Source organism: Physeter macrocephalus, unplaced genomic scaffold (assembly GCF_002837175.3).
Source record: "Physeter macrocephalus isolate SW-GA unplaced genomic scaffold, ASM283717v5 random_600, whole genome shotgun sequence".
In the NCBI taxonomy this organism is placed as follows: domain Eukaryota; kingdom Metazoa; phylum Chordata; class Mammalia; order Artiodactyla; family Physeteridae; genus Physeter; species Physeter macrocephalus.
In genome coordinates this window covers 22182-47861 of record NW_021145853.1, presented here as the reverse complement: position 1 = coordinate 47861, position 25680 = coordinate 22182, and the positions used below count along the sequence as shown (strand labels likewise).

The following is a 25680-nucleotide window of genomic DNA, read 5'->3' as shown; positions in this document are numbered from 1 at the left end:
TGCTCCTCGGCACCTCCCTTCTTCCCAGCAAACCTCCATGGAGAAAATCAGTTACACTTGGGTAGCTGCTTAACAAGGGGGCGGGCTGGAGAGGCCCTGAGCCCATAAGAGGGCAGGGCGATGGGGGAGCCCCGGGGTCATTCAAGGCCACTGTGTGAGGGCTGCTGAGCGGGTCTGGGGGCGGTCAGCTTGGAGGGCCGTGCCATGTCCTTCCAGAGCATTGTCCATCTGTCCTTGGACAGCCCTGCCCATGCCATTTGTGTGCAGGGCGTGGAAATCTACTTAGATGTCAATGGGTGAGGAGCTGGGGGCGGGACCGGGCTGGTGCCTCCTTCCCCTCCTGAGGCTGCCCTTGGATTATGCGGGAGTTGGGGGTTACCTCCATTCTCCGTATGTTACCCTGTTGTCCTGCCTCATCTCAGGGAGCCTAGTTTGGGTCTTTAAGGGCCTCCCAGTCCTGCTTTTGTCCCTCGTGGGCTGTGGGGCCTTAGAAGCAAGAGCCTTGCCCCTTCTTGGTCCCCTTACGTGTGAAATGGGGGTGAGGTTGGCTCCCAAGGCAGCCGTGAGGATTGAGTGAGGGAGGCTCCTGTGAGCTGGAGCCTCGGTGGGGAGGTGACGCACAAGGCCATGTCTTCCTCAGGTCACGGCACAGGCCTCCCAATGTTTTTCCCCTACAGGGATCCCTTGCGGCTGAGACAAGTGGCTCTGCCCTCCTTGGAAGTCAGGAGTTTATAAATAAGATGTATCAATAGCTTGGTAACTTCTCGAGTGTCGGTGGGAGGATGGGGTCTGGGCTGGAGCTTGTCAGAGGGAGGACATGGGGGTCCTTGGAGCAGGGCATGGTAACAGTAAGGCTGAAGTTGTGTTAGGACCCAAAACTGCCCTGACCATGAGTCAGGGTGTCTCAGCACCTGAGAGGCTGGGGGGCCATCCCCCTCCACACCAGCTGCACTCTAGGCCGAGCAGGTGAGGCTCTTGTGCCCCAACCTCTGTCTCCTTGCCGGGCTACCTAGGTGTGCCCCGCAGCAGTGCGAGTCCTTCACCGTCGATAGCTCTCCGGGAGTCGTGATCCAAATCTATGGCACAGACCCAGTAAAGATCGGGGAGGAGGCTGCCATGAACTGGTGGCCCCTGTCACATCCCACGAACGTGCTGGTGGGGATGACATCCCCCAGCTCTGCCAACGACAAGGGCAAGGTAGGTCTTGGGGGGAAGATGAGGGGGACTCCCCCAGGAGATGGAGCTAACACAACCCCTGGGGTCTCCCTTCTAACAGCTGACGTTTCCTGAGCTCTGAGTCTGTGAAATTCAGTGCCAAATGTTTTGCACATCTGACCTTACTCGGTGCTTGCAACAAACCTGTGAGGTGGGCACTCCGTGACCCCATTTTACAGACGAAGAAACTGAGGCACTGAGTGAGGGAAGTGCTCTGCCCAAGCCAGTAATCAGCTGAACAGGGATTCAAGCTCAAGCATGTCTGTCTCCTCCATATGTGCTTCTGACCAGGACACCAGCTTCCAAATTAGCAGCTTTTGAAGTCTGGCTTAAAAGGTTTCAGCAGCAGAACTCAAATGGGCTTTTTGGCTAAGACTGATCTCCCAGATGTGGAGCCTCTTAATGAACCTCAAGAGCTACGCTGAGTTCAACGCTGAGTACTAGGTATCGTGAGTTGAATTTCCAGAGGCTGGCATTACCTCCTTTTACATAACAAGGAAACAGAGCTAGAGAGACCCCTGTAAACCTAACTGGCATAACTACCGTGGGACAGGTCCAGGATCTAAACCCAAGTCCGTGCCCTTTCCCCTGGGCAGGCTGTCACCCTAACGGAGCCCCTGTGAGGGAGAGGTGCCCTTCCACCTCGTAGAACAGGCTCATCAGAGTCTGAATGGTTAGTGGTGGTTCTGAGTGATTAGAACCACTTGATGCCCAGGCCACACCCCCCTGCCAATCAAATCAACCTCTGGGGCTTCACAGCTCCCAGGTGACTCCAATGTGAAGCTGAGGGTGAGAACAGCTGAGGAAGCACATTCAGGACCAGGGGACTCGCGTTGGCAGAACTTTCTGGAGGGTAGTTAGCAGAGGACTAAGCGGGGCTGACTGAGGGCAGTACACACCCCTCTCTACACTCTGTACGCAGGGCAGGCAACTCCCTAACAGGCAGGTGGTACACTTAGGTAAGACTGAGCATCTCACAGATAAGGGTGGAGGCTGTGATGTGGCCCACCTGAGCCTAGAGGATCTGAGACATGTTCTCTGCCCAGGGCTCAGCCTCCAGCACCATCAAGAGTGAGATGCTTACTCCTGGCCCCAGCTAATGGCTAGTTCCGTCGTTCGTGACGAAGGCCTGTGGTCAAGGCCAGTGGCTGAAAGGCAGGTCTTTGTCTAAAGACTCCTCTGGAAGCAGAGGTTGGTGCGGGACACAGGAAAGACTGTCCCGCCCCAGTGTCCTGCTTCCTTTTGGGCAGCTTAACCCATTGGAGGCCCCACATCCTCATGACCCATCTCATGGGGCAACAGGTGGGGTCCCAGGAGGGGCAGGTAGAGTGGGGAGGATGTACAGTGTAACTTAAAGCTTGACCTCTAGAGCTGGACAGCCAAGATCGTAAATTCTATGCCACCCCTTTTTCTGGCTGAATGATTTAGTCCCTCGATCTCTCTGCCCTTGGGGGTAGAGCCCACCTGGATGGGTTGTTGTGAGGCCTCGGTGTGGAAGAGCCTGGAGGGTCACAGCATGTTATACACGGGGGTTATTACAGTACGATGACTCTGTACTGGCTCACAGCAAGGCACCGGAAGCTCAGAAACTGTAACTCAAGACCAAGGTCAAACGGCCAGACTCAGGTACATGGCTCAGGGTCCTGCGCTGGGCCCCCTGCCCTCTAATGTTCCCATGGGTGCTGGGTGCTGGGTGCTCTCCCCACAGGTTTCGGTATCCTACTACCAGCACAACGAGGATGTCCCCATGGCCACAGCTGTGCTCTACCTCACGAGCATTGGTGAGTGTCCTCCCAGCCCTGGAGAGGAGGGGTGGGCTTTGCAGAGGAGAGGGGAGCTGAAGGGGGCTCTCCCTGTCACGAGATGCCTCCCGTGGGTCACAGATGGATTCACACAGTACCCGTTCCCATGGTCCCTCAAAGCTCAGAGCTGACCTCATTCTCTGACCAGAACAGAGGCCATCGGGACCCCACGTGTTCACATCATCCACCTACCTGTGTCAGGGTCCTACATTCCGCTTCCTCTGTTGCCATGGGTGACGTGTCTGGTCCCAGGTTAGTCCTAACCATACCAGACTCTTTCCCTTCTCATTCAATAACATTCCTTCAGCAGTTCTTACTGATGTAGGAAGCCACTACCCCTCCTGCCCTCCTCTTTAGATTGTTCCAGAACAAACTATATCTATTCCCTTAATAGGAACAAGTTATTATGCCTATTCTCTTAAGGAACCAGCTATAATGTCTATTCTTAGACCTGATTCTATGTTGTCTTCAAACTCCACTCCCCCACCTCTCTGCACCCTTAGTTTTTCCTCACTTACCCTTGAACCTGCTCAGACCAGACCCCTACCACCCATGCTGCCCTCACTGAGCCCCTGAACACCCTCTACCGCACTCAGTTCAGTGGTCTATTCTCTTCCTCTTCCTGGAGCTGTCCTCAGTGTTCACGACACTGGTGGTCCTTTCTCGAGCCATTTGGGGACCCTGCACTCGGCTTTGCCCCTCTGCAGCTGGCCTTTCCTTCTCAGATCCCTGTGCTGGATCCTTTGGCCACACCCCCCGACCCCGCCTGTCAGTGCAGTGCTGCAGGGCTCAGGCAGCCGGTCACGTGGCTCTACACACAGCCCACAGGTGACTCGCAAAACTCTCTAGCCCAGCATCGCCCATAAACTTGGGGGTCTACTCACCAATATAGCTTCCTGAGTGTCTGACCAATGTCTCAAACCTTTTTTTTATAATAACAGGTAACATTTGTTGAATACTTAGAGTGATAGGCCGTTTTCCTATATGTTAAACCAGATCAAATTACCCTAGGAGAGTGTTTCAGAGAAAGCGATATGCAACTTTCAGATCAACATTTCTCCTTTTTATTTTATTTATCTATTTTTTTGGCCCTACCCCGCTGGCATGTGGGACCTTAGTTCCCTGACCGGGGATCAAACCGGCGCCCCTGCATGGGAAGCATGGAGTCTGAGCCAAACTTCATACGCCCCAAATTGAACTGATTCCCTCTACCCCCAAGTACCTCTTTCCTAGTAGTCTTCCACATCGTGCTAGAAGCTCCATCCTTCCAGCTGGTCAGGCCCCAGCCCTTGGCGTCGCCCTTACTTTTCTCTTAGCCCGTGTTGATCATGAATCTTGTCAGTGTTGCCTTCAGTCTAGCTCGAATCCAGCCACCAGCCACTACCAAAGATCTCAGCCTGGTCCGAGGCATGGTCATCTCTGCCTGGGTCACCGACAGGTCCCTAGTGCAGTTCCCTGCTCCATCCTTGATCTTCTACAGGTCCAGTCTCAATTCGGCCCCCAGAGAGGCACCTCTCTAAAAGGCTATCAGATAACATCTCTTCCAATCAAAGCCTCGTACCGCTTGCCCACCCTCAGATTAAAGCTGGCATCACCGTTACCTACACAACCTACCCGAGGTGGCCCCTACGCTACCTCTAACCCACGGCCTCTTTCTCTTCCTTTGTTCATCCTGTTCTAGGCGCACTGGCCTCTCTGACCCTTGAACTTCCCACCATGCACTTCCTATCCTAATTGCTTTTACCCCAGATACTAATACGGGTCACTTTCTTGCCTCCTGCAGGTCTCTGTTCACACTTAGAAGACTTTTCTGATCCAAAACTGAGACACCCCCTCCATCCCCTTGTTCCCTGCGGCATTTTACCATTGGACATAAATATGTATCTTACTTATTTCTTCACCCCTTGCCACTGCCGCACGTGTGCGTGAGTACGCACACATACATCCTAAGATCAAAGAAGATAGGGCCTGTCCTGTGCGCTGCTGTATCCCTAGGACCTAGAACAGTATGTGGTTGGTGACGGGCATCCCTGAGCATCCGTGCCAGGTGCTGAGTGGACAGCAGTAAACGAGGTCTGTTCCCTTGGCCCTGACATTCCAGATGAGAAATAGCACGCTGAATGTCAAGAGTTATGAACAAAAATACAACCTGGGTAAAGCCACGCAGTGGTCAGCAGGGTGGGGAGGGGTGGAAGGTGGGATGTAAAAACCGAGAAGGAGCCTCTGTGGTGATACTTGTGCAGAAGCCTAGATCCTTAAGCCCTAAAGGGGCTTGGAATTGCCGTGTATTGAGCCCTGGCTGTGTCCTGGAGGGCCAAGAGCTTTCCCAAAGGCGGGGGAGGAGGGCCTTCCAAGTAGGAATCACCTGGGAAGAAACCAAGAGGCACAAATGGCCTCATGACCACAGTGGACTTGTTTTGTGGCCTCCCAGGAGTTTGGGGGAGATACATGAATACCTGGGCCTCTCCAGGCTTGCTCACGAGACACTGTCTGCCTCTGAGGAAATTTCTTCCAAAGCCGGCAGCATGCCCCAAAGGCTGGAGGACCCTGATACCAGGCTTAGGCAGCCCTGGGGCCTCACCTACAGCTCCAAGGCTGCATCCAGCTGGTCTAGGTGGTTGAGACCTCTCCCTCCTGTTGCAGAGCTCTCCCTGGACGTGGATGTCTACCGCAGCGGGCACTTCGAGACAAATGACAAACAGGCTAAGGTGAGGCTGCCAGGGGCAGGAAGCAGGCCAGGGGCCCAGGAGCCAGATCTGGCCCACAGACTCAATTTGGCCTTCCTAGTGTCAAATTGCTACAATACAATTCAGAACTGATGACGTCAATTTCTAGCTCTTTCAAAGTATCAGAACATCTGATGGCACTAGTCTCCCATCTTAGCCTGGTCGCGTAACCAACTAGGCCGGAGGGTCAGCTGCCCCCTTCAGATGGGGACATGTCTCCTCCAGTTCGCCCCAGACCCCTCCTCCCCTGACACTGAGCAAAGGTAGGAAACTGGTAACTCACATCTAGATCTCCGCCTTCCTCTCAGCCCGCTTACCTGATGTTACTGTCCTGTCCCTGTAGGTACTTGAGTGGGCAAACTCTGACCTAGAGGTCCCTGTCGCCCTGGAGAAAGGCTTGACTCTGCCCCTGAGGTGGGGTAGCATCTGCAAAGCCAAGGACTTAACATGGCCTCTGCCTGAACCAACATTCCTGTCTTCTTTACAGAAAAACTGGGTCTGGGGCCCCAAGGGCTGGGGTGCCATCCTTCTTGTGAACTGCAGCCCTGCTGACACACACCAGCTCGTGGACAGGAAGAGCAAGGTGTTCTCTACGGAGGGTGAGAACTGGCCGCTGACCGAGGACCATCACCCACTTTCCTCCCTGGGCTCTGCCTCCCCTGGGGCTTCACTGCTCCACCCCCAGCAAACCCAGATTCCAGGCTGATGTCCCTGCTCTGGGCCCATCAAGTCTCTTTTCAATGGCTTAATGGCTTGAAGCGTGTAACTGGGCAGAAAGGGGCCCCTTGGCAAGAACACAGGCTCTGATGTCAGGTAACAAACAGTTACTTGCTGGCCATGAACTTGAGTATGTTAACTTCCCTGGTCTTGTTTTGCCATCTGTAAAATGGGGATGATAAAACGGACATCACAGGTGATTGAGAAGACTAAATGAAGACACACAAGGGGTAGGCGAGACCCTTCCTAAAAACCCTCTTGTAGCCTGGGGCAGGACCCCGAGTGTCCTAGCAAAAGCCCTCTTGGATCTGGTCCTGACTTGTGGTCTGGACGTAGATTCCAGGTCCCAGCAGTAGAATGGGATTTCCTGGTTCACACCAAGGCTGGAGGGGACCGCACGCTGAACTGACCATGCCAGGCCCTGCTCCAGGTGTTTGGGGACCATCTACCCCTTACAACTGATAGGGTAGAGGCCACCCTCACTCAGAGTGGGCCCCAGCCGTGGCAAGTTGCCCGTAGCCGTATGTGCGGCAAGTAGCAGAGACAATGATGCAGGCCTAGGCCAGAGCGGGAGGCACCGGGTCCTCGGTGCTCCAGGATATAAGCCCCTCCACCCCCGACCCTACTGCTCCCTCCACCCCTGGAGCGCTGGCCTCCAGAAGCCCCTGAGTCTTTGCCTTGTCTTTTGCTCAGAAACAAAGAGTCTGTCCCAGATGATGCTGAGAGTTCAGGGACCCAGCTGCATTTTGAAGAAATGCCGGGTGGTTCTCCACACCTCCAAGGAAGAGTCGGAGAAGGCAAGAGTCTACCGGCCACAAAGTGAGTGTTTCTCAACATGCCAGGGCCAGTTGCGGCCGCACCTGCTCCCGGCAGGGTCCCCGTCAGAAGCCAGCTGGGGACCGAGAGCAGCAGGTCAGGGTGTATTACAGCCGGACTTGTGTCCCTGGGATCCTCGGGCTTCCACCTTCACCGTGGAGTAAGTCTGTACACGTGGGTGGGTCATTGTACCTCCGAGCCACTTTCCCCAGTGGGGGCGATGATCGTGCCTCTCCTACAGGACTTTCATAGCTGGATGAAGAGAGGTGGGCATTAGGTGACATGGTGGCTATAGCCTTGTATAGATTAACGTCTTCTCCCGAGTATTCCTGCCAGGCGAATCCATCTGCTTCTTAACTGAGACTTGGCTGTATTAGGTTTTGAGAATTCAGAGTCTGGGAAGCCAGAGTGGCAGCTATGCTAGCATATCCAGCCCAGGTATCACACAGCCCAGGTACCGTGTGGCAGGCAGGTGGCCTGTCCCTATTCTACAGATGAAAGCGTGGAGGGCTGCTGGCTTAGACAGTGCACGTGCCCAACTCCAGCAAAATACCCTTCAACAAACAAGTCTTTGGATTTCCCTAAACGGGTTTAGTATTCAGTGCCTCTAAATTGAGATTTAACTCTTTGCTACTTCCTTTAAAAGCGAAGTCTAGCTTCAGCTGGGCAACTGGGGAGCATGGGGTTTATAGTGGGCCATCTCTGTGTCCAGCATGGGAGAGCGTGCCACAGCACCCTCCTTACCCATGCTTGGGGGCCTCAGCTCCGAGTCGGCTGTTCCATCTCTTCTGCAGACCTAGGTCACAGCTGGACTTGGAAGTGACCTGGGACTAGCAGAGAAGGCAGCCCAGGTTGTATGTGGTCCTTTGACACGTGGGCTGGAAATGAGCCTTAGAAACTGTGGCTCTAGGCCTGGTTCAGGCCATGAGGGCTGTTCTGGTCCTATGAAGCCCACTATGTCCAGGCAACTCTGAGGTGGGCTGGGCTGGATGGGCCTTGGAGCCTGCTCAGGAGGCCAGGGATGTGTGTACCTGCCCAAGATGCCATACTTCAAGCTACCTACCTGCCTTTTAAAGTATTCAAAAATTCAGGGCAGGGCAACACAGCACACTGTGTTAACATACCCTCCAGGTGAAGCTGAGTTGAGCTGAAGTTGGAGAGCCATAGTCTAAAAGATAGAGCAAAGGAATTTAAGAAATTTCCAGAGAAATTGAAAGCCAGAGCATAAGGTTCGAGAAAAAAAGGAAAACACTTGCATGAAAGCAGTGATCAACCGTGACCAGGGCTGTTGAGTGACTAAGATGCCCAGATCAGTGGGAAAGCTGGTTTTCAAAGCTGGTCATTAGTGACCTTGATAAGAACAGTGGAGATAAAAAGAACTGTGGGGGATAAAAAAGAGTAGGGAGTTCCCTGGAGGTCCAGTGGCCAGGACTCAGTGCTTTCACTGCAGTGGCCCAGCTTCAATCCCTGACTGGGGAACTAAGATCCCACAAGTTGCTCGGTGCAGCCAAAAAAAAAGAGTGAAATGGGCAGGCACAGCGAACATAGACCATGGAAGGAGTCTGCCGTAAAGGGAAGTATGTGGCGGTAATAACTGGGTGGGGCCTGGCATGGGGTGGGGGTGGGGAACGGTATCTGAAGATGGCAGAACACAGCATATCCATGTGCAGATGGGACCCATCCAACGGAGGTGGTGAACTAGATTCAGGAGAAAATTATGGGAATGAATACACAGTACTCAGAATATGGGAAGAGGGAGAGTTAATGGCCACAAAATAGTGTTTCCAAGTACTGCTGAGGCCCCCTCTGAGGTTTGATCATATCCTAAAAGATCTTTCTTTTAGGAAAGATCTAAAAAGATCTAGAAAGGGTGGCTTTCTCCAGCTGCTTGAATGCCAGGGTTGAGGCCTTGGTGTGGGAGCTGACGGCGTGTGCAGGCTGGTGGGTCAGGTAATGGGTCTTGGGACGTGAGGAGGATGCAAAGGGGAGTGAGGGTGGAGGGTGGGAATCGGCCGTGTAGAAAGGTCTGGGGCTGGGATGAGACTGTAGATGAGCTGGAAAGACGGAAAGAAGATGCCAGATCTGTTCTGGAGGTGGTATCCGAGCCATGAGCCTTGACATTGGCATCTAAGATGATGCAGAACTCAAGTTCATTGAAATAAGGTCGCAGAAGCGGACTGGATGGTCTGGTCTATGGTGTAAATGGTACCCAGCGCCCTAGTGGTGGAGACAAGTCAGTTCTAGAACAATCTACGGAGGATGGTAAGGGTGGTAGTCAGGTACAGCAAGTAAGGGGGCAGGTGGCATTATCTGATAGCATGTCCTTCAAAGGGATAGGATTCTTGAGGAATGAAGAGATGGTCTACAAGTGCCATCGAAGATCAAAGGGCACCTGCCCTACCTCTAGGCCCAGGGGTACATAGAAGGTAGAAAAAAGGAGCACAGTTCAAGGGAGTGTTTACTCTGTGCCCTGGGGCTCCTGCTCTAGAAGGATAAGGATATTACCTGCCCTCAAAGCCTAGGGCAGATGGACAGACAGCCAAGTACCAAGCGGGGGCTTGGGGAGTGGAGGTGGTGAGAGCTCAGGTTAAGCCAAGCTGAGCAAAGGCAGACAGGGCCTTCTAGGTAAAGGTAACTGTGTTGTGGCTGGTCCTTCTGGCCTCCTTTTCTGTATAATGGGGGTGATCGTTATAGCACCTGCCCCAAAGCATGGTGAGGATGCAAATGAGTCCAAGCCCCGACCCCAGTTGCCAGCACGTAGCAAGTCCACAAGAAACGTTAACTGTGCTTAAGGGCAAGCGACTAGATACGAGGGAAGGCCCCCAGCCGCTGGAGAGAGACCAGATGGTGGGCAGTCACTATCCAGCCCCGCAGCACGCCAAGCACACCTGTTGCGAACCCTGGGCGGGGGCCCTGCGGGGATGCAAGGGGTGGTCATCTGGTCTCGCCCCCTCAAGGTCTGGCTCGGGGCAAGCGAGGAAGCCTCCAGGCAGACTAGAAGCAGGAGGCCACATAGGTACCTCCCCAGCGCTGGGGCTGTCCAGCTGGCCCTGCCACACACTAAGGCCAAGCCTGCAGCCAGCACCCCTAGCCCTTGTGACGAGGTTCTTCTGCAGAACCGCCTGGAGCCAGTCTGCGAGGCGAGCCACAGCCCCACTCGGGTGATCACTGTGTTGCAACCCAGAGCAAGAGGCCGGTGAAGCAGGCCATGGCCCCAGCTTGTGTCGGACTTTTTGGGTGAGGCTTCCAAGCCTATCTCTGTACAGTTTCTCATCTTGAAGACTTATGATATTCTCCCCAAAGTTGGCCAAAGCGTAGAACCACCATGAGCCTTCACCTCTCGGAGGCAGGTGTTTTTATCTGAGTCCCAGCTCCCGACAGGTCTTTGAAGAGTGAGTAACTGGCCCCCGTTTGTGAGCAAACACCTGGCTGTCCACTAAGCCCGAAACACCAGGAACCTAGGGGCCGAAAAGCCATCTTGGCCCCCCGCTCTCCTGGGACTCCCGGCCTGACTTCTGACCTGAGGAACGTGCCATTGGGTGTGGTGATGGGCACCAGGCTCCTTCAGCAGCCGGTCTGTCCTTCTCTCCTTCCTAGAAGACAGCTCTAGCACCTTCGAATTGGTGCTGGGGCCTGACCAGCACACCTACAACTTGGCCCCCGTCGGGGATGACTTGGAGGAAACCTTCTACGTTGAAGCCTTAGAGTTCCCATCCGCCAGCTTCTCGGGCTTGATTTCCTACTCGGCCTCCCTGGTGGAAGAGTCTCAAGACCTGGTACATCCCCGGGTAGAAGAGCGGCCCTCGGAGCAGGGACGGTGGGGGAAGGGAGACCTGTCACAGCTGGGCAGAAAATGGGAGCACGGTGGCTGGAGCTAGGGTGTCACGTCACCTTTGGGTAAGAGCCCTGTAGAGGACAGGTAAGGGCCCGGAGGTGGGCTGGGCTGAGAAGCTGGAGGCCCGGTGGGGGGGAGGGGGAGAAGGCGGACGGGGAACCAGGTCACCAGCAGGACCTCGTCTTACATCGCAGTCGATTCCAGAGACCGTGGTGTACAAAGACACCGTGGTGTTCCGGGTAGCTCCTTGCGTCTTTGTCCCCAGCACCCAGATGCCTCTAGAGGTATACCTGTGCAGGTAAGAAACCCTCAGCCTGCCTGGGCCGGGTCGTTTCTGTAACTGGCATGCTCTCCTGTCTGTCGGCGGGGTGGGTAAAGATGATGAGACTTCTCACCAGGAATGTGAAATCCTTCTACCTGAGGCAGCCATCCAATGCTTGTCTGGATACTTACAAGGCTAGGGCTGGAGCTGTGACCACGGCGGTCCCCCTCTGGTCTTAAGGGGAGACGGACAAACAGCATGGTTTCAGGTAGGATCCAGGGCTATAAAGCCAGGTAAAAGGATGGAGGGGTAAGGATGAGATTGTTATAGGGACAGCAGGGAAGCCTGCAGAACCAGGAGAGAGCAGACAAGAGGAGGGGGAGGGGCGACAGGGCAAGGTGAGCAGGGCCTCAGCGTATTAGGGCGTAGCCTCCGGGACTGTAACGGACCCCCAGACGGTGGTTTAAAGTCAACTTTCTCCCACCTAGATGCCCACAGTGGCACTCAGGGGCCCTGGCTCCTTTCGGGCTGTGATAATGCTTTCCCCTGGGGCGGCAGCTTCATCTTTATGGTGGAGGCTGGGCACACGCACTTCTGAGGCCCGGCCTCTAGGAAAGGGGAGGAGCCAGAGTCCGGGCAAAGCCACCCACTTGTGGCTGCTGGAGCCCCGGAAGGCTCCTGAATTGCTCTGCTCACGTGCCAATGGCCTGAAGAGGCGCAGGCCACACCTAACGGCAGGGAGGCCAGGAACGGTCTCTAGCTATGCGGCTGGAGGAGGGGAGAAAAGACTCTGGCAGGTAAAACCCGTGGGAAACCATCCAGGGTTCTGCACAACCACTGCGGCCACGTGGAAAACCAGAGGTACAAATAAAAGGAACCAGTTCAGCCACTGCGATCATGTGGGCCAGACGCAGCCATGGCTTGGGCCCGGGTGGTGGGAGCGCAGTGGTTAGATTCAGTATTGCTTGGAAGGTAGGCTCCCCCGCCCCCAAGTTAGCTGAGGGATGGGAGGCAAAGAAACAGGAGTGTCCCCTGGGTTTGGGGTATGCAACGAGATGAATGGTGGTGTCCCTGCCTGGGGTGGGGTAAATTGGTGCTTTGGCGCTGGAGACATAAAGCTAGAGACACCTGTTAAGTTTCTAAGTGTCTGGAGCTCAAGGGAAAGTCTGGCAGCTGGAGATGGGGGCCCTGGCACGTTGTGGGTATTCAGAGCCACAGGCCTAGCTGAGCTCAGAGGAGGAGGAAATATATTGGGAAGATGCCTGAGAAGTGAGCTCTAGAGCCATCGAACCCTTGGCTCCAGACAAGAACCTAGCAAAGGAGCCTGAGAAGGAAGAAGAAGTTCGGATGAAAACCAGGTGAGCGGAGACCCAGAGGTTAGGGGAGGGTGATACCTGGTAAGGGGCCAACCATGGGAAATTCCGAGGAGAATAAAATGCCCATTGGGTTTGGCAAGATGGAGGCCACAGCAGAGCGTGATCCTGAGTGGTGGGTTTGAAAGTGCGGTGGGGTCACAATTGCATCAAAGGAAGAATGGGAGGGGAGTACTCTGCAAAACTCCAGAGAAATGGTCTGAAGGGGATTTGGGAAAGGGAAGGCTGTTTTTTAAGGGAAGCAAAGAATAATGCTAATGGATGTGATCCAGCAGAGAAGGGGAAAACTTGGTGGGGAAAAAGCGAACAGGTCACATTGGCCTTAATAGGAGGACAGCTCACCCACTTTCTAGGAGCAAATTGACTAGAGGAACTGTTAGTGGTAGGATGCTGTCTGGTGCTAAAGACCTGTTGAAGTTGCCAACTCAGAGAACCATCACTGTGGTTTTTCTCCAACTATTTTTGGTAACGAGCTCTAGGGAAGAAGAAATGTGGAACTGAATCTAACCAGGGTTGTAGTTTTGCCAGGCAGATAAGCCCAAGGGGAAGGATAAGGGTATAATTATTATGATGCATCACAGACTCAAAGTTGGATAAGGAGAAAAGCAAAGACACGGGGTGATGGGAATAAAAGCAGTTGAGGGCCAGGCATCACAGTGATATCAAGCTGCTGGCCCAGGGACCAAAGTGAGCAGGGAAGATGGAGGTGATGCAACTGGACAGTTGATCTTGGAGGTGGTGAGACCATTAGGATGGGAGGGTAGAAATAAGACCTTGTCAAGTCAAGGATCTGAAGAGGTCACGGTGGCCTGGCTGTAGCACCTCATGGTAAGGAGTACGTCCATCCCTCCTCCAGACTCGGTGGAGGGAAAGAAGAAAAATAGCTCTTCCACGGGAGGGCTGCTAGGGAGTAAGTTCCACAGAGGAACTCCCGGCTTCATAATGAGAAGGTAAAAGGGAAGAGCTCGAGGGATTTTGCTGACAACTGATATCCAGGTATAAGATCTTTCTTGTCTTTTGTATCGGAAGAGAGAAGTTCACTCACAGGAGGCATCTACTGAGACTCTGATCTTCTAAGACTCTCCCATAAGGGTGGTATTCAGGCATGGCTTGACCCAGCTTTGCCACAGATGGTGTACAAGACTGGGGCTACACTTCCTCCCCCAGCACACATCTCAGACTGTTTCAGACCTTGTCAGGCTGGCCAGTTCCCTGCAGTCTTGTCTGTGTAGAATCGAAAAACAGGTTCTTTGGAAGGGTAGCATGGAATAGCAATTCAAGTTTTGGACCTGGATTAGAATCCAAATTTTTTACACTTCCCAATGGTGACCTTGCTGGCATTCAACTCATGAGGACCTGTTGGTAAAATGGGTGGTCTCAACGTCAGCCCCAAACCTCGCTGTTTCTCTCCAACAAGGAATGGATGTACACTGGGGACCTGTAAGCCTGGTGCTATACATGATGGCGCTGAGACCTCAGGGCTCAAGACCCACCCCTGACAACCATATGAATATGACAACCTTGTTGGCCATCTCAAGGGGGCACTAGGCCTCTTGGCTTCTCGGGAGAAAAGTACAGCCCCCTTGTGGTGAGAAGAGTCAGCCCTCTGGGTAGATCAAGGCAGGAGAGCCTGAGGCATTTCCTAGATCACTGGGGCAGGGGCTGGAATGTGACTGCAGAGTAGGGACAAGCAGGGTCTCAGGACACGAGAGCGGAGACTGACACTAGCAATTTAAAAAAATTTTTATTGCAGTATCGTTGATCTACAATTTTGTGTTAGTTTTAGGTGTACAGCAAAGTGATTCAGTTATACATATATCCATTCTTTTCTAGATTCTTTTCCCGTATGGGTTATTACAGAATGTTGAGTAGAGTTCTCTGTGCTATACAGTAGGTCTTCATTAGTTATTTATTTTATTTATAGTAGCATGTATATGTCAATCCCAATTTATCCCTCCTCCCCTTTCCCCCCCGGTAACCATAAGTTTGTTTTCTACAACCGTTGACTCTACTTCTGTTTTGTAAATAAGCTCATTTGTACCCTTTTTTTTTTTTTAGAGTCCACATATAAGCGATATCATATGATATTCGTCTTTCTGTGTCTGACTTACTTTCACTCAGTATGCCAATCTCTAGGTCCATCCATGTTGCTGCAAATGGCATTATTTGATTCTTTTTATGGCTGAGTGATATTCCATTGCATATATGTACCACATCTTCTTTATCCATTCCTCTGTTGATGGAACAACAGAGGTTGTTTCTTCCATGTCCTGGCTATTATACATAGTGCTGCAATGAACATTGGGGTGTATGTATCTTTTTGAATTATGATCATAATTATGACCCATAATCATGGGTCATATGGTAGTTCTATTTTTAGTTTTTTAAGGAGACACTAGCAATTCTTGACCTGACTTTGCCATGAGCTAAACAGAGTGGTTCCGGGCAAGGCACGCCCTGAGCTTACCAGCTGGTGCTCCATGAAGTGGGGGGACAGCAGCTCTGCTTACCTCACGGGCAGGGGCATCATCTCTCCTGACCAGAGGGAGGTTCCCCCTTCCCCTGGGACCCAGAGGTCATGACCAGTCGGGGAGCCTTGGAGGCCTTCCTGGAGCCGGCTTTTCTCCCGTGGCAGAGAGCTGCAGGTCCAGGGCTTCGTGAACACAGTGATGGAGCTAAGCGAGAAAAGTAACATCCAGGTGGCATCTGTCTACGAGGACCCCAACCGCCTGGGCAGGTGGCTCCAGGTAACCCCCCACCTGTGGGGGGGTGGGGGTGGGGGAGACACCATGTGCAGCACATTCAACAAACTTCACCAGCTTCTGTTCAGCCTTCCAGCAGAGCTAAGACTAACCAGGGGTGGCTTTGTTCTTAGGAGGTCAGTGGTGGCTGAGATGAAATGACTTGCCCAAGTCCTAGCCACTAAGGGGTAACGCTTAGAGTCCAACCTCCTCCCATTCCAGAACGTACGCGTTGGAGACCACAGAACACCTAACCCTAAGGCCCAGATGTCTGAGGGGCTGATGCCTCCAGCTACAGGCTGGCAGGCCCGGGGCACTGCCCCAGGGTCCAGCTTGACCCTGGCTGAGCAGGAAGTGTCGAGCCCAGTCTTTTGAGGTCTGGTCTGTAGTCACAAATGACGAGGACCTGTCTAAGTAGTAGCGATGAAGGAGAAAGGCGCCGACTTCTGCCCCTGATCTTGCCGTGCTAGAACTCTAAGTACCATGAAAGCAAGAAAATGATATGATCTAGTGAGTTACTAGATTAACCTTGGCGCTTTGGGTGGTCAGGAGAGTCTTCAAAAGGGGGAAGCAAGGAGCTGGCCGTGCAAAGATTGGGGTTGGGGGTGGATTAGAAGTTGGAGCCCTTCAGGCACAGAAACAGCCGACTGAAGATCCACCATGTGAGGAACAGAAAAGCTGGTGTGGCCAGATCAGAGTGAACTACCGTCAGAGGTAGGTAAGAGCTAAATTATATATCGGGGACCTTTTACACAAAGGTAAAGGAGAGAAGAAACCAATCCCGAGGAAGACGAGGGGAATTCCCTGGCAGTCCAGTGGTTAAGACTCTGTGCCTTCACCACCAAGGGGCCGGGGTTCGATCCCTGATTGGGGAACTAAAAGCCCACGAGCCGCGCCGGTGCAGCAAAAACAAAACCAAACCAGATGACATTGAATGGTATGAATCAGGGGAGTTGAACGTTCTGACTTAGGTTTTAAAAAGAGCCTCCGGCTGAGAAATAGAGAGCCAGCCTTAGGAAGGGGCGGGAATCATGCCGCGGAGCGGCTGGGCCCGTGAGCCATGGCCGCTGAGCCTGCGCGTCCGGAGCCTGTGCTCCGCAACGGGAGAGGCCACAGCAATGAGAGGCCCGCGTACCGCAAAAAAAAAAAAAAAAAAAAAAAAGAAGAGATGCTGATTGGAGGGCCAACAAGGCTTGTTCATGGATTTGGTTCAGGAGATGAGAGGAGGAAGAATCTTAGGTGACTCATCAGGTTTTAAACCTGATGAACAGAAGGACAGGCCAGGGAAAATCCCCAAGAAGCGGGGGATGCCTGCGCAGGGTTTTGAGGGCTGAGCAGGAGGTGGTAGGAAGAAGGGGCTTCTCCCTGTACCTGCTCTCTGGAGGTGGCCCGTGTACAGGGAGCGCTTGTGGCTGGAAAACTGGATGTGGGAAAGCAGCTGATGGAGCGAGAGAAACTCACAACTTGTTTCCCTGTGTCCTCCAGGATGAGATGGCCTTCTGCTATACCCAGGCTCCCCACAAGACTATTTCCTTGGTCCTCGACACCCCTCGGCTCCCCAAGCTCGACGATTTCCCCATGAAATACTCACTGGTGGGGGCTCGGTTTGACTGATCTGAACTTGGTCCAACGTCTCAGGCCTGGTGCCTGCTGGAAGTGATGGGTGCCAGGGGAGAGGGCCCAGGTGGCCTCTGGGGGAAGGGGGTGTGGGACTCTACTGAGTCTGGAATGGGGTAAGACTGAGGCTTAACACCTGTCCCTCCTAACACCCTGCCCCTGCTGGGTCTCCTTCCAGAGCCCTGGGGTTGGCTACATGACCCAACGCACCCAGGACCATGCGGTGGCCAGCATAGATTCCATTGGGAACCTGATGGTGTCCCCACCCGTCAAGGCCCAAGGGAAAGAATACCCTCTAGGCAGGATCCTCATTGGCAGCAGCTTTTACCCCAGGTGAGGCAAGAGGCCAGGTGGTGGCCAGATGCCTTCAAACCAAAGGGAGGGACTCTTGTAGTTCACCTGGGCCCACCTGATTCCCAGAGGACTCAGCAGGTCATCTGCTCTGGACCTTAAACCGTCAAGTCAGGACCTCTGAGTCTTTGATTCACGTAGGAGACTAGAGGTAGAAAAAGCAGACAAACCACTCATTGAGTGGTGATTCCAGGGTTTAAATTGAAGCATGCTAAATTTGGTTGGCCTATTGACCCAACATGATGTTACTGCCATAAGACGTGTGGCTAGATTTCTTGGTGGCCGCTCATCTAAATCCAGGAAATACTTGTGTCCCAGGGTTCAGTCTTTATCTGGAATCCATTGGCTCAGTCCTGAGTTGAGCCAGAGTAGAGGATTGTTTTTAAAATTTTTATGGAAGTATAGTTGACTTAACAATGTCCTGTTAATTTCTGCTGTACAAAGTGACTCAGTTACAGTTGTATACACATTCTTTTTCATAGTCTTTTCCATTATGATTTCTCACAAGGTATTGAATATAGTTCCCTGTGCTCTACAGTGGTAAGGGATTCTTAATAACCACCCCACCCCGCTATGGACCAGCCAATGGGCAGAGCAGCCAGTTACCCGAAGGTAGCCTGGCACTCACCGAGTAGTTGGCAGCCAACCTGGGCCACGCCGGCTCACGGGCTGTTCTTTCCATCTTCCCTTTAGCAAGGACTGCCGGAACCTGAGTAAGACCCTCCGGGACTTCCTCTACGCCCAGCAAGTCCAGGCCCCAGTGGAACTCTTCTCCGACTGGCTGATGATCGGCCATGCCTATGAGTTCATGTGCTTCATCCCTGCACAGTACAAGGTGGAGGACGAAAAGGTCTGTGTTGGGGGCTGGAGAGGACGTCTCCCACCCTCTTTCAGAGACTTCTGGAACGGAAGCTAGAATCTGACCCTAGTTCTCTGATTCCCAGGGCTTCCGGCTGCTCCTGGCCAGCCCCAGCTCCTGCTACAAACTGTTCAAGGAGAAACAGAAGGAGGGCTATGGAGACGCACGTCTGTTTGAAGGGATTAGAAAAGATCAGCTCCTTTCTAATGGTAAGGGGACCCCCACCCCCAACCCGGAAGAGAGGGCAGCTCCTCCGTCCCAGATGTCCTTTCTAGAGAACCGTTTCTACTCGGTTCCTCCTGATAGAAAAGGATCCTAGGGAAGCATAAAAGCATGAAATGTACCATATTAGAACATCTTGTTCTCTTTCGGGGTAATTCTGGTGGTACTAGGACAGGACAGGCAGATCGGCCAGAAATTCTGGGATGGCTGAGAGGCTGCTAGAATATATACAAAGGGGAACTTAACACATGGATGGCTCCATGTGGTGGGGGACAAACCAGATGCTACCAACACCGGTGTCTGGATCTCTTCGGGGAAGGTTGGGTTGAGTACCTGGGTGTTGGGACTTCAGGGTCTCCTGGTCACCCTGCAGGAAGACATAAGTGGACAAGCAGAGATTGTGGGGCCCGGTGCCACAGCAGTTCTGTTCTAAACCTTCTGGAAACCTAGAAAGGGAGCGGGGGGGGAGGTGAAGCTCTTGACGTGTGGCCTGAGGACCAGCAGCTACAGCATCACCTGGGAGCTTGTGAGAAATGCAGAATTTCAGACCAAATTTTGAGGTGCAGCCCAGGATCTCATGGTTCTAGGAGGGCTTATGGAAGGCGACCTTGAGTCTGAGCCACCCGTCACACACCAAAGACCTTGTGTTAGCTCAGCTCATGGCCAAGTGGAGCAACCGAAGAACAGAGTTAAATAACCCGGGCAAGATCACAATTGGCAGGTAGCCAGGCTGTACACAGAAGGCATGGAGGTGCCAGGTGAGTCGGGGCCGATGGCACTTGCTCACCTGGTCCAGGCTGCCTGCCTCAGACCCGATCCCAGGCACCCCTCCTCCGACCTGGGACCGAGCGGCCGGTTGTGGCAGTGCAAGTCCTCCTGGGCTTTCATGGACCCTGCCGAGTCCCCACGTGGGACATTTGACCTAGAATGGGTCCCTGGAGGCCAGCCAGGCCACCCACCATCGTCACTGGCCAGAGAATATACCCAGTCAGCTGTGCCCAGGACTGGAGTCTGCCCAGCCCTGGACCACATGGTCCGCCCCCTGGCCCACAGGCCTGCCCGCCCTCTCCTCCTTCCTACAGGGAGGGAGGCCAATACCATCAATCAACTTCTGGCTGATGAAAACATGAGGAAGCAGAACAGCTACGTGGAGGTAAGGCTACGTGCCAAGGATTGGTGGGAGGCGGTGACCGCCCTGGCATCGGGTCCCTAGCTGAGCAATAACGATGACCAAGCATCACACACGATACCTGACTCTAATCCTCAAAATAACCCTATGAAGTAAACCCGCCTTGTCTATGAGGATAGCAAGGCTCAGAAGAAAGCCGCCAGCCTGAGCCGATGAACTGGGGAACCAGGTTTGAACCCCAAGTCATCTAGTGTTGGACCCGAAGACAGTGCTGTAGCTCAGCCTCCCGACAGAGGACCTCCCCGACCCTGACTTCTCTGGGAAGCTCTGGGCACCAGAGAACACACCAGGGCCTCCTCAACACTTCTGGATGAAGCGGCCCTTCAGCTCAGAGTCAGAATCACCCAGCACCTCAGGCCCCTTAAAACGTGAATCACAGGCTGTGAGAAGCAGATTTTCCAGAAATTAAATTAAACAACTAGCGGGGAAGCCACGGCCTGGAGAAAGGACGATGACAGGCCCAAGGTCACCCGTCAGCACAGAATCGCTTGGTCCGCTGAGTCCTTATGGCTCCCGGCCAAGGCACGCTCTGTGCCCTGACCTCTGCTGAAACAGGGGAGGCCTCCGGGCACGGCAGGGTGGGCAGCAGCCAGGTGGGGGTCCAAACAGCATCTCTGAGCCCTGGTGACACGCACCGTGGGTGTGAGGTCATGAGCCCTATGTCAAGACCTAGGAGATGCTCAGGCATCGGGTACTAGCTGGTCTGGGCAGGGAAGTACCCCGGGGGTCCACTGCTGGTGTCCCTTCCTACGGATGGGAGCACGTGCCTGGGTTTGAGGACCTGTTCTTGCCCTTGCCCAGGTCCCCCACTCTGGCCAGGACTGAGGGCTAAGGGGCCCCGTGCTACTGCAGAATCAGGTCTAGGAGCGGCCCTGGCGCCGAGGAGCCGAGGGATCCCGGCCTCTCGAGACCAGGCCTGTGCTCTGAGCCCCGACTTCAGAGGGCCGGCCCCCCACCCCGCATGGCTCCCCGCCTGCAGTCAATGCCGAGGAGATGCAGCTGCTTCGGGCTGGTCCCCGGTACCCGACCAACTCGCTGCCCTCCCGGCCCCTTCCCGCCCCGCAGAAGTGCATCGACCTGAACCGCAACATCCTCAAAAGGGAGCTGGGCCTGGAGGAGCAGGACATCATCGACATCCCGCAGCTCTTCTGCCTGGAGCATATCGCCAACATCCCCTCCAGCGAGCAGACCGAGAAACTCTACGCGAGGCCCTACTTCCCTGACCTGGTGAGGGGCGCAGGGTGCGGGCTGGGTGTCCCCGGGCTGGGGCTGGGGGCGGTCTGGCCGACTCTGGCCAGTCTCTTGACGGACACGGTGCTAGACTACGGAGGCGGGGCCCAGCAGACAGTGGCTCCCGAGAGGAAGGGAGGTGAAAGCCCTTCTCTCCCCCAGTTAGAGAAGACCCCTCCAGGGAGCAGGTGAGCGGGGGCCCAGCCTGGACGACTTGCCAAACAGGGACCAACTTCAAGGGCCCACCTCACAGACGGGGACGCTGGGCTCCACCAGAGTTGAGGGGGTGAAGCCGTCTGCTGGCCATGAGACCATGGGCAAGCTCCCTGATGAGGTCTTCCTGTCCATGTATCTGGGCAGCATCCTCCTATTTAGAACAGGAATTGGGAATTTGGGGGTGTTGGGTATATGAGAGACCCCTGCTAGGCCAAGCCTTCCAACCGTGGCCTACATCTGACCTTTCTCTCACCACTGTGACCCATCACGTAGGTGTTTAGAGGGAATTGAGACACTTGGGCTCATGAATTCCTTAAACACTTGCAGGCCTCTTCTCTGAGCCCCAGGGACACAGGCGCTGCATTCAATCGCTCATGGTTCTTTTTACAAGACCAGTGAGGCCCTCTGGGCATGCAGTAGGAGGCTTCACAGGCCCTGGGGGGTAGGGAGGTATGGGTAATGGTGGGAGAAGCTGCTTTTGAGGAAGAGATGCTAGCATTAAGACACGAAAAATGGACAGAAGTCCAATGGCAAAGCCAGGGGTAGAGGGCATTCCAGGAAAGGTAGGCAAGATTATGGCACAAACAAGACTAGAAGGCCAGGACAAGAGAAATGCAGTAGAGGACGGAACGGGGAAGTTGGCAGACCTCAGCTGGGCAAGATTTTGGTTTTGCTATTGAGAAACGTATCAGGAGTCATTGGAGGGTTAAGCAGAGCGGGGTGGAGTTTGCTCGGATGGATTAGCGATGTCTGTCTGAGCACAGGCTTGGAGAAGGGGTACGCTGTGCTTGTCTTTCCTGGTCTAGCCCAACCACAGAGGCAGCTGGGTTTCCCCTTGCAACGAACCCAGTGGCCTTCCTTCCTTAGAGGAGGGACAGGGGCCTTTCTTCCACGGCTCTGACCCCTGTTCTTCCTAACTGCCTCTCTGACAGCTGCAGATGATCGTGATGGGCCAGAACCTGGGCATCCCCAAGCCTTTTGGGCCCCAGATCAATGGTACCTGCTGCCTGGAGGAAAAGATCCGCCAGTTGCTAGAGCCCCTGGGAGTCCAGTGCACCTTCATTAACGACTTTGACTGCTACCTGACTGAAATCGGAGACTTCTGCTCCTGTGCCAACATCCGCCGGGTGCCCTTTGCCTTCAAATGGTGGAGGATGGTGCCCTAGACCCACCTTAGCGCTGCCAGCCCTGCCCCAGCATGAACGGCCCCCTATCACCACTCAGCAGTGTCTGACCCTTGCCCTGCTCAGGGGCCTGGAGTCAGGGTGCTACACCCCTTACTCACCCTGTTCACCCCCGTCCCTCAGCATGCAGCGGGGCAGCAATACTGGCAGCTTGAGCCCCTTGGAAAAAGATGGAAAGTGGTCACCGAGAAGTTACTGAATGTCCATTAAAGCTCTAATCGTTCTCGCTGCATTTTGGCCGTGGCCGCCTCATTTCGGGGCAGGGGGTAATGGCTAAGGATGGAAGGCAGAGCAGCTGGGACACCTGTGGTCAGGCTGTCCCACTGGGAGGGGCAGGGGACCAGGCTACCATGGAGTTGCTGTCCCTCGTCTTTAAGGTCTTTGCGTGGTAGTGGCAAGTGGCTGGGCTCGGATCACGCAAATTCTTCTCCAGTTCAAGCATCTGATGAGCGGGATGTAGACGCTTGAGCTGAATGAATGTGACTGACAGACTCTAGAGGCTTGGGGAAGGGAGAGGACTCCGCCTCGGCCCCGGTAGGAGCTGCAGGAGGCCAGGCCCGAAGAAGAGTGACCCCCGTGCCTTGTGGAGACAGCGGGCATCAGCAGGGAGAGGCTCTAGTCTCCTTGGTCAGCAGGTGTAAGACTCTGAAGGGCAAGCTGCGACAGGCAGGCCTGCACGGACCCTTGTTAAGCCCGAAAAGTGTCCAGGGGAGAGGAAACAAACACCCACTCTAGGACCCAAAGCTGCCTACTGCCATATCTCTGCCCACCCCTATGTTTATGGCACAAAAATGCGATTACGTCAAATGATCCTGAGGTTTAACCACAGCTGCTCCCACCCTGCCCCTCCTCCTGCCGATGGGAAGCTCCAAGCAGTCCAGGTACGTGGAATGGGGCAGTGCCTATGGGAGGGGCTGATCTGATGCCATAAAGCAGCCGGCATCCCAGAGGCTCCACAAACAAACAGGACCGGTGTTGGCATGCTGGTGGCTGGTGGCCCGGAGCAAAGGCTGTCAACTTGGGTAGAACGGAGAAGGCCTGGGGCCTCTGAACCCATGCATGATTGGCTGCTCGGTGCCCCCCGCCCCCGGTGGACAGCTCGCCACACTGCCAGTAAGGGGCCAGCACGGCCTGAAAGGGGCACATGTGTGACCAGTGCTGAAGCGACAACAGGGCTCCCTTATGAGGAGTGGGTGGAGGGTGGGGAAGAGCACGTTATACAGCCCTCTTCAGGTGCTTTCCGCGCCTCGTCCTCTCAAAGCCCCGTGAATACGAAATGCAATGGATATGAAAAACTCCATGTTTTGAGTTGGGCCAATGGGGTGCTGAAGCCTCCCCGAGGGTCACACATTTCCAGGAACAGAGCTGGGAGCTCCACACACCTCCCAACCCCAGCAGGGGTCAAGCCTAGAAGCTAAAACGACCCGCTTCCCTGGGGCCCAGGGTGGGAGCCCGGGCTGGGGCAGGAAGGGCTCACGCAAGAAGCCGTCCCGTGTTCTTACGTTCGTTCCGCTGAAAAAGAAGTGCAGAAGCCAAAACAGAGTAAACAATGATGTCGTTTATTTAAAATGTTTACTCCAAGAAATATATATATATAAAAAAAGACAATTACAGCACTAAACCAGGCACCTTCGACCAAATCACAACCTCTCCTTGGACTCTCCCCTTCACGCTAAGCCGTCCAGTCTCCTTCCTGAGCTGGAAGACACGTCTGGAGCCCGAAGGATCAGCGCACCCCAGCCCCGCTGCTGTGTCCCTTCCTCCAGGAGCGCAGGACCGTCTCCCCCCACTCCTCGTTCTAAAGGATTTTCCCCCTTAGGAAGTTCATTTTAAAATTCTAGGCCCAAAGGAGCGACTGTGGGAGAGGGACAGGGCAGTCTCCACGAGGAAGGGACATCCCTTTCCTGCTCCAGTCCCTGGCAGGGGGCCCGCGAGCGGGCTGGCGGTGGGTTTCAGATGAGTCCACTTGAAGACTGAAGCCCCACTTGGCCAAGGGCAGCTCCTGCAAAGGCCAGGACCCAGGCTACTGCTCCCTTGACCCTCTCGGTGACTGCACAACCCAAGGGAGGCTGCACGGGTACAAGGAGCACGTGCGCCTAAGCCCATTCCAGGAAAGAGGTCTGTCAGGAAACCGAGGGGTTCTATGCAGGGAAGCTTGAGTCAGCAGTGGTAGTTGGCGGGGGGGGGGTGATTTGGACAAATCAGGTTAGTTTAGCAGAAGCTCTGAAGTTGCAGAAGCTTCTCCCCTGGACTACAAACACAGGACGGTTGAGACGAGCATGAAGTCAGACTAAATCTTAGAAAGAGGCAGGCCGGCCTCCTCCCGCGAGGCCTTGGGACTGGCCAGGACAGATACCGTTACACGCCCTGCGAAGGCAGATGCCACTGTCCGGAGCGACAGGGCAGGGGGGGGACGAGTAGGGAAAAAAGCAACAACGACTAGATCATTTTTGGCATTTTAACATGGAGACGAAAGTGGTAACGATAGCAAAGCAAAAAATAATAATAAAAAAGACCAATATTTAACTTTCCCATCACCCAAGTCTCACACTGAAGTTCTATCCCCGTTTCCCCCATAAGCACCACTGAACTAAAAAAATCAATTTTAAAGCACCCAAACCAGTCCAGACCCTCTCGAAACCAAGAGCCCCAGCCAGAGCCGTCGCCTCTCCTGGGTCCAAGCGAGAGGAGGGTTCCGGGAAAGGCACCTCATAACTCACGCAGCGCGACGCCGGGGACGGGTTCGGGCACAGGGCACTTGGCGGGGAGCCGGGGTGGCAGTCACAGCCTCTGTGCTGACACGCAGGGAAGGGGACTTCTTCCGTGATCCCAACTGTTTGGTTACACAGCCAAGCAAACGTGACTAGAGAGCTGGGTCGGCGGAACAGGAACCCGGGCCTCAAACAGACCGGGCCCCTTCCCGCAGGATCCAGCGGGGGGAAGGGGGTCGGAATAAAGACAGAAGCACAAAGGCGATAAAGGCTGGTACACAAAGGGCTGATCCTTCTTTGCAAGGACTCCAGAATGCACTTTTCACTGCTGGCTGGTCAATCTCTAATGGCGAGCGCTGGCGAGGCGGCCCCGGCTCAGAGGAGCCTTCGAGCCGGATCTGGAACCAGGTACACTGTCCCCACATCTGCCCACCCCCCCAAGTCCCCACTGGTTCCACAATCACCTGATTTTCATTTGGACTTCTTTTACAGCTAAAGCAGATATAAATGGCTAAACACAGATCCCCCACCAGGGGGGAAAACGGCAGATTCTATTCATGTCGCGGCCAAAAGGCGGCGGGGGGCTTAGAAGCAGCCAAGGGGAGAAGCAGAAC

At 54.4% G+C, this 25680-nt stretch overlaps 1 protein-coding gene across 1 annotated transcript; it reads left to right on the top strand.

Annotated features, from left to right (window-relative positions):
• Nucleotides 1-204: 204 nt before the first annotated feature.
• On the top strand, nt 205-22571 carry PADI6 (peptidyl arginine deiminase 6). Its single transcript, XM_007111601.2, has 16 exons — nt 205-296; nt 1014-1197; nt 2924-2996; nt 5661-5725; nt 6231-6342; nt 7154-7279; nt 10874-11052; nt 11306-11409; nt 15382-15493; nt 16973-17080; nt 17283-17437; nt 18149-18305; nt 18400-18523; nt 19619-19689; nt 20791-20952; nt 22104-22571. The coding sequence occupies exons 1-16, from the start codon at nt 205-207 to the stop codon at nt 22335-22337; spliced, it is 2058 nt and encodes a 685-aa protein (XP_007111663.2). The 3' UTR covers nt 22338-22571.
• The last annotated feature ends 3109 nt before the right edge of the window (nt 22572-25680 follow it).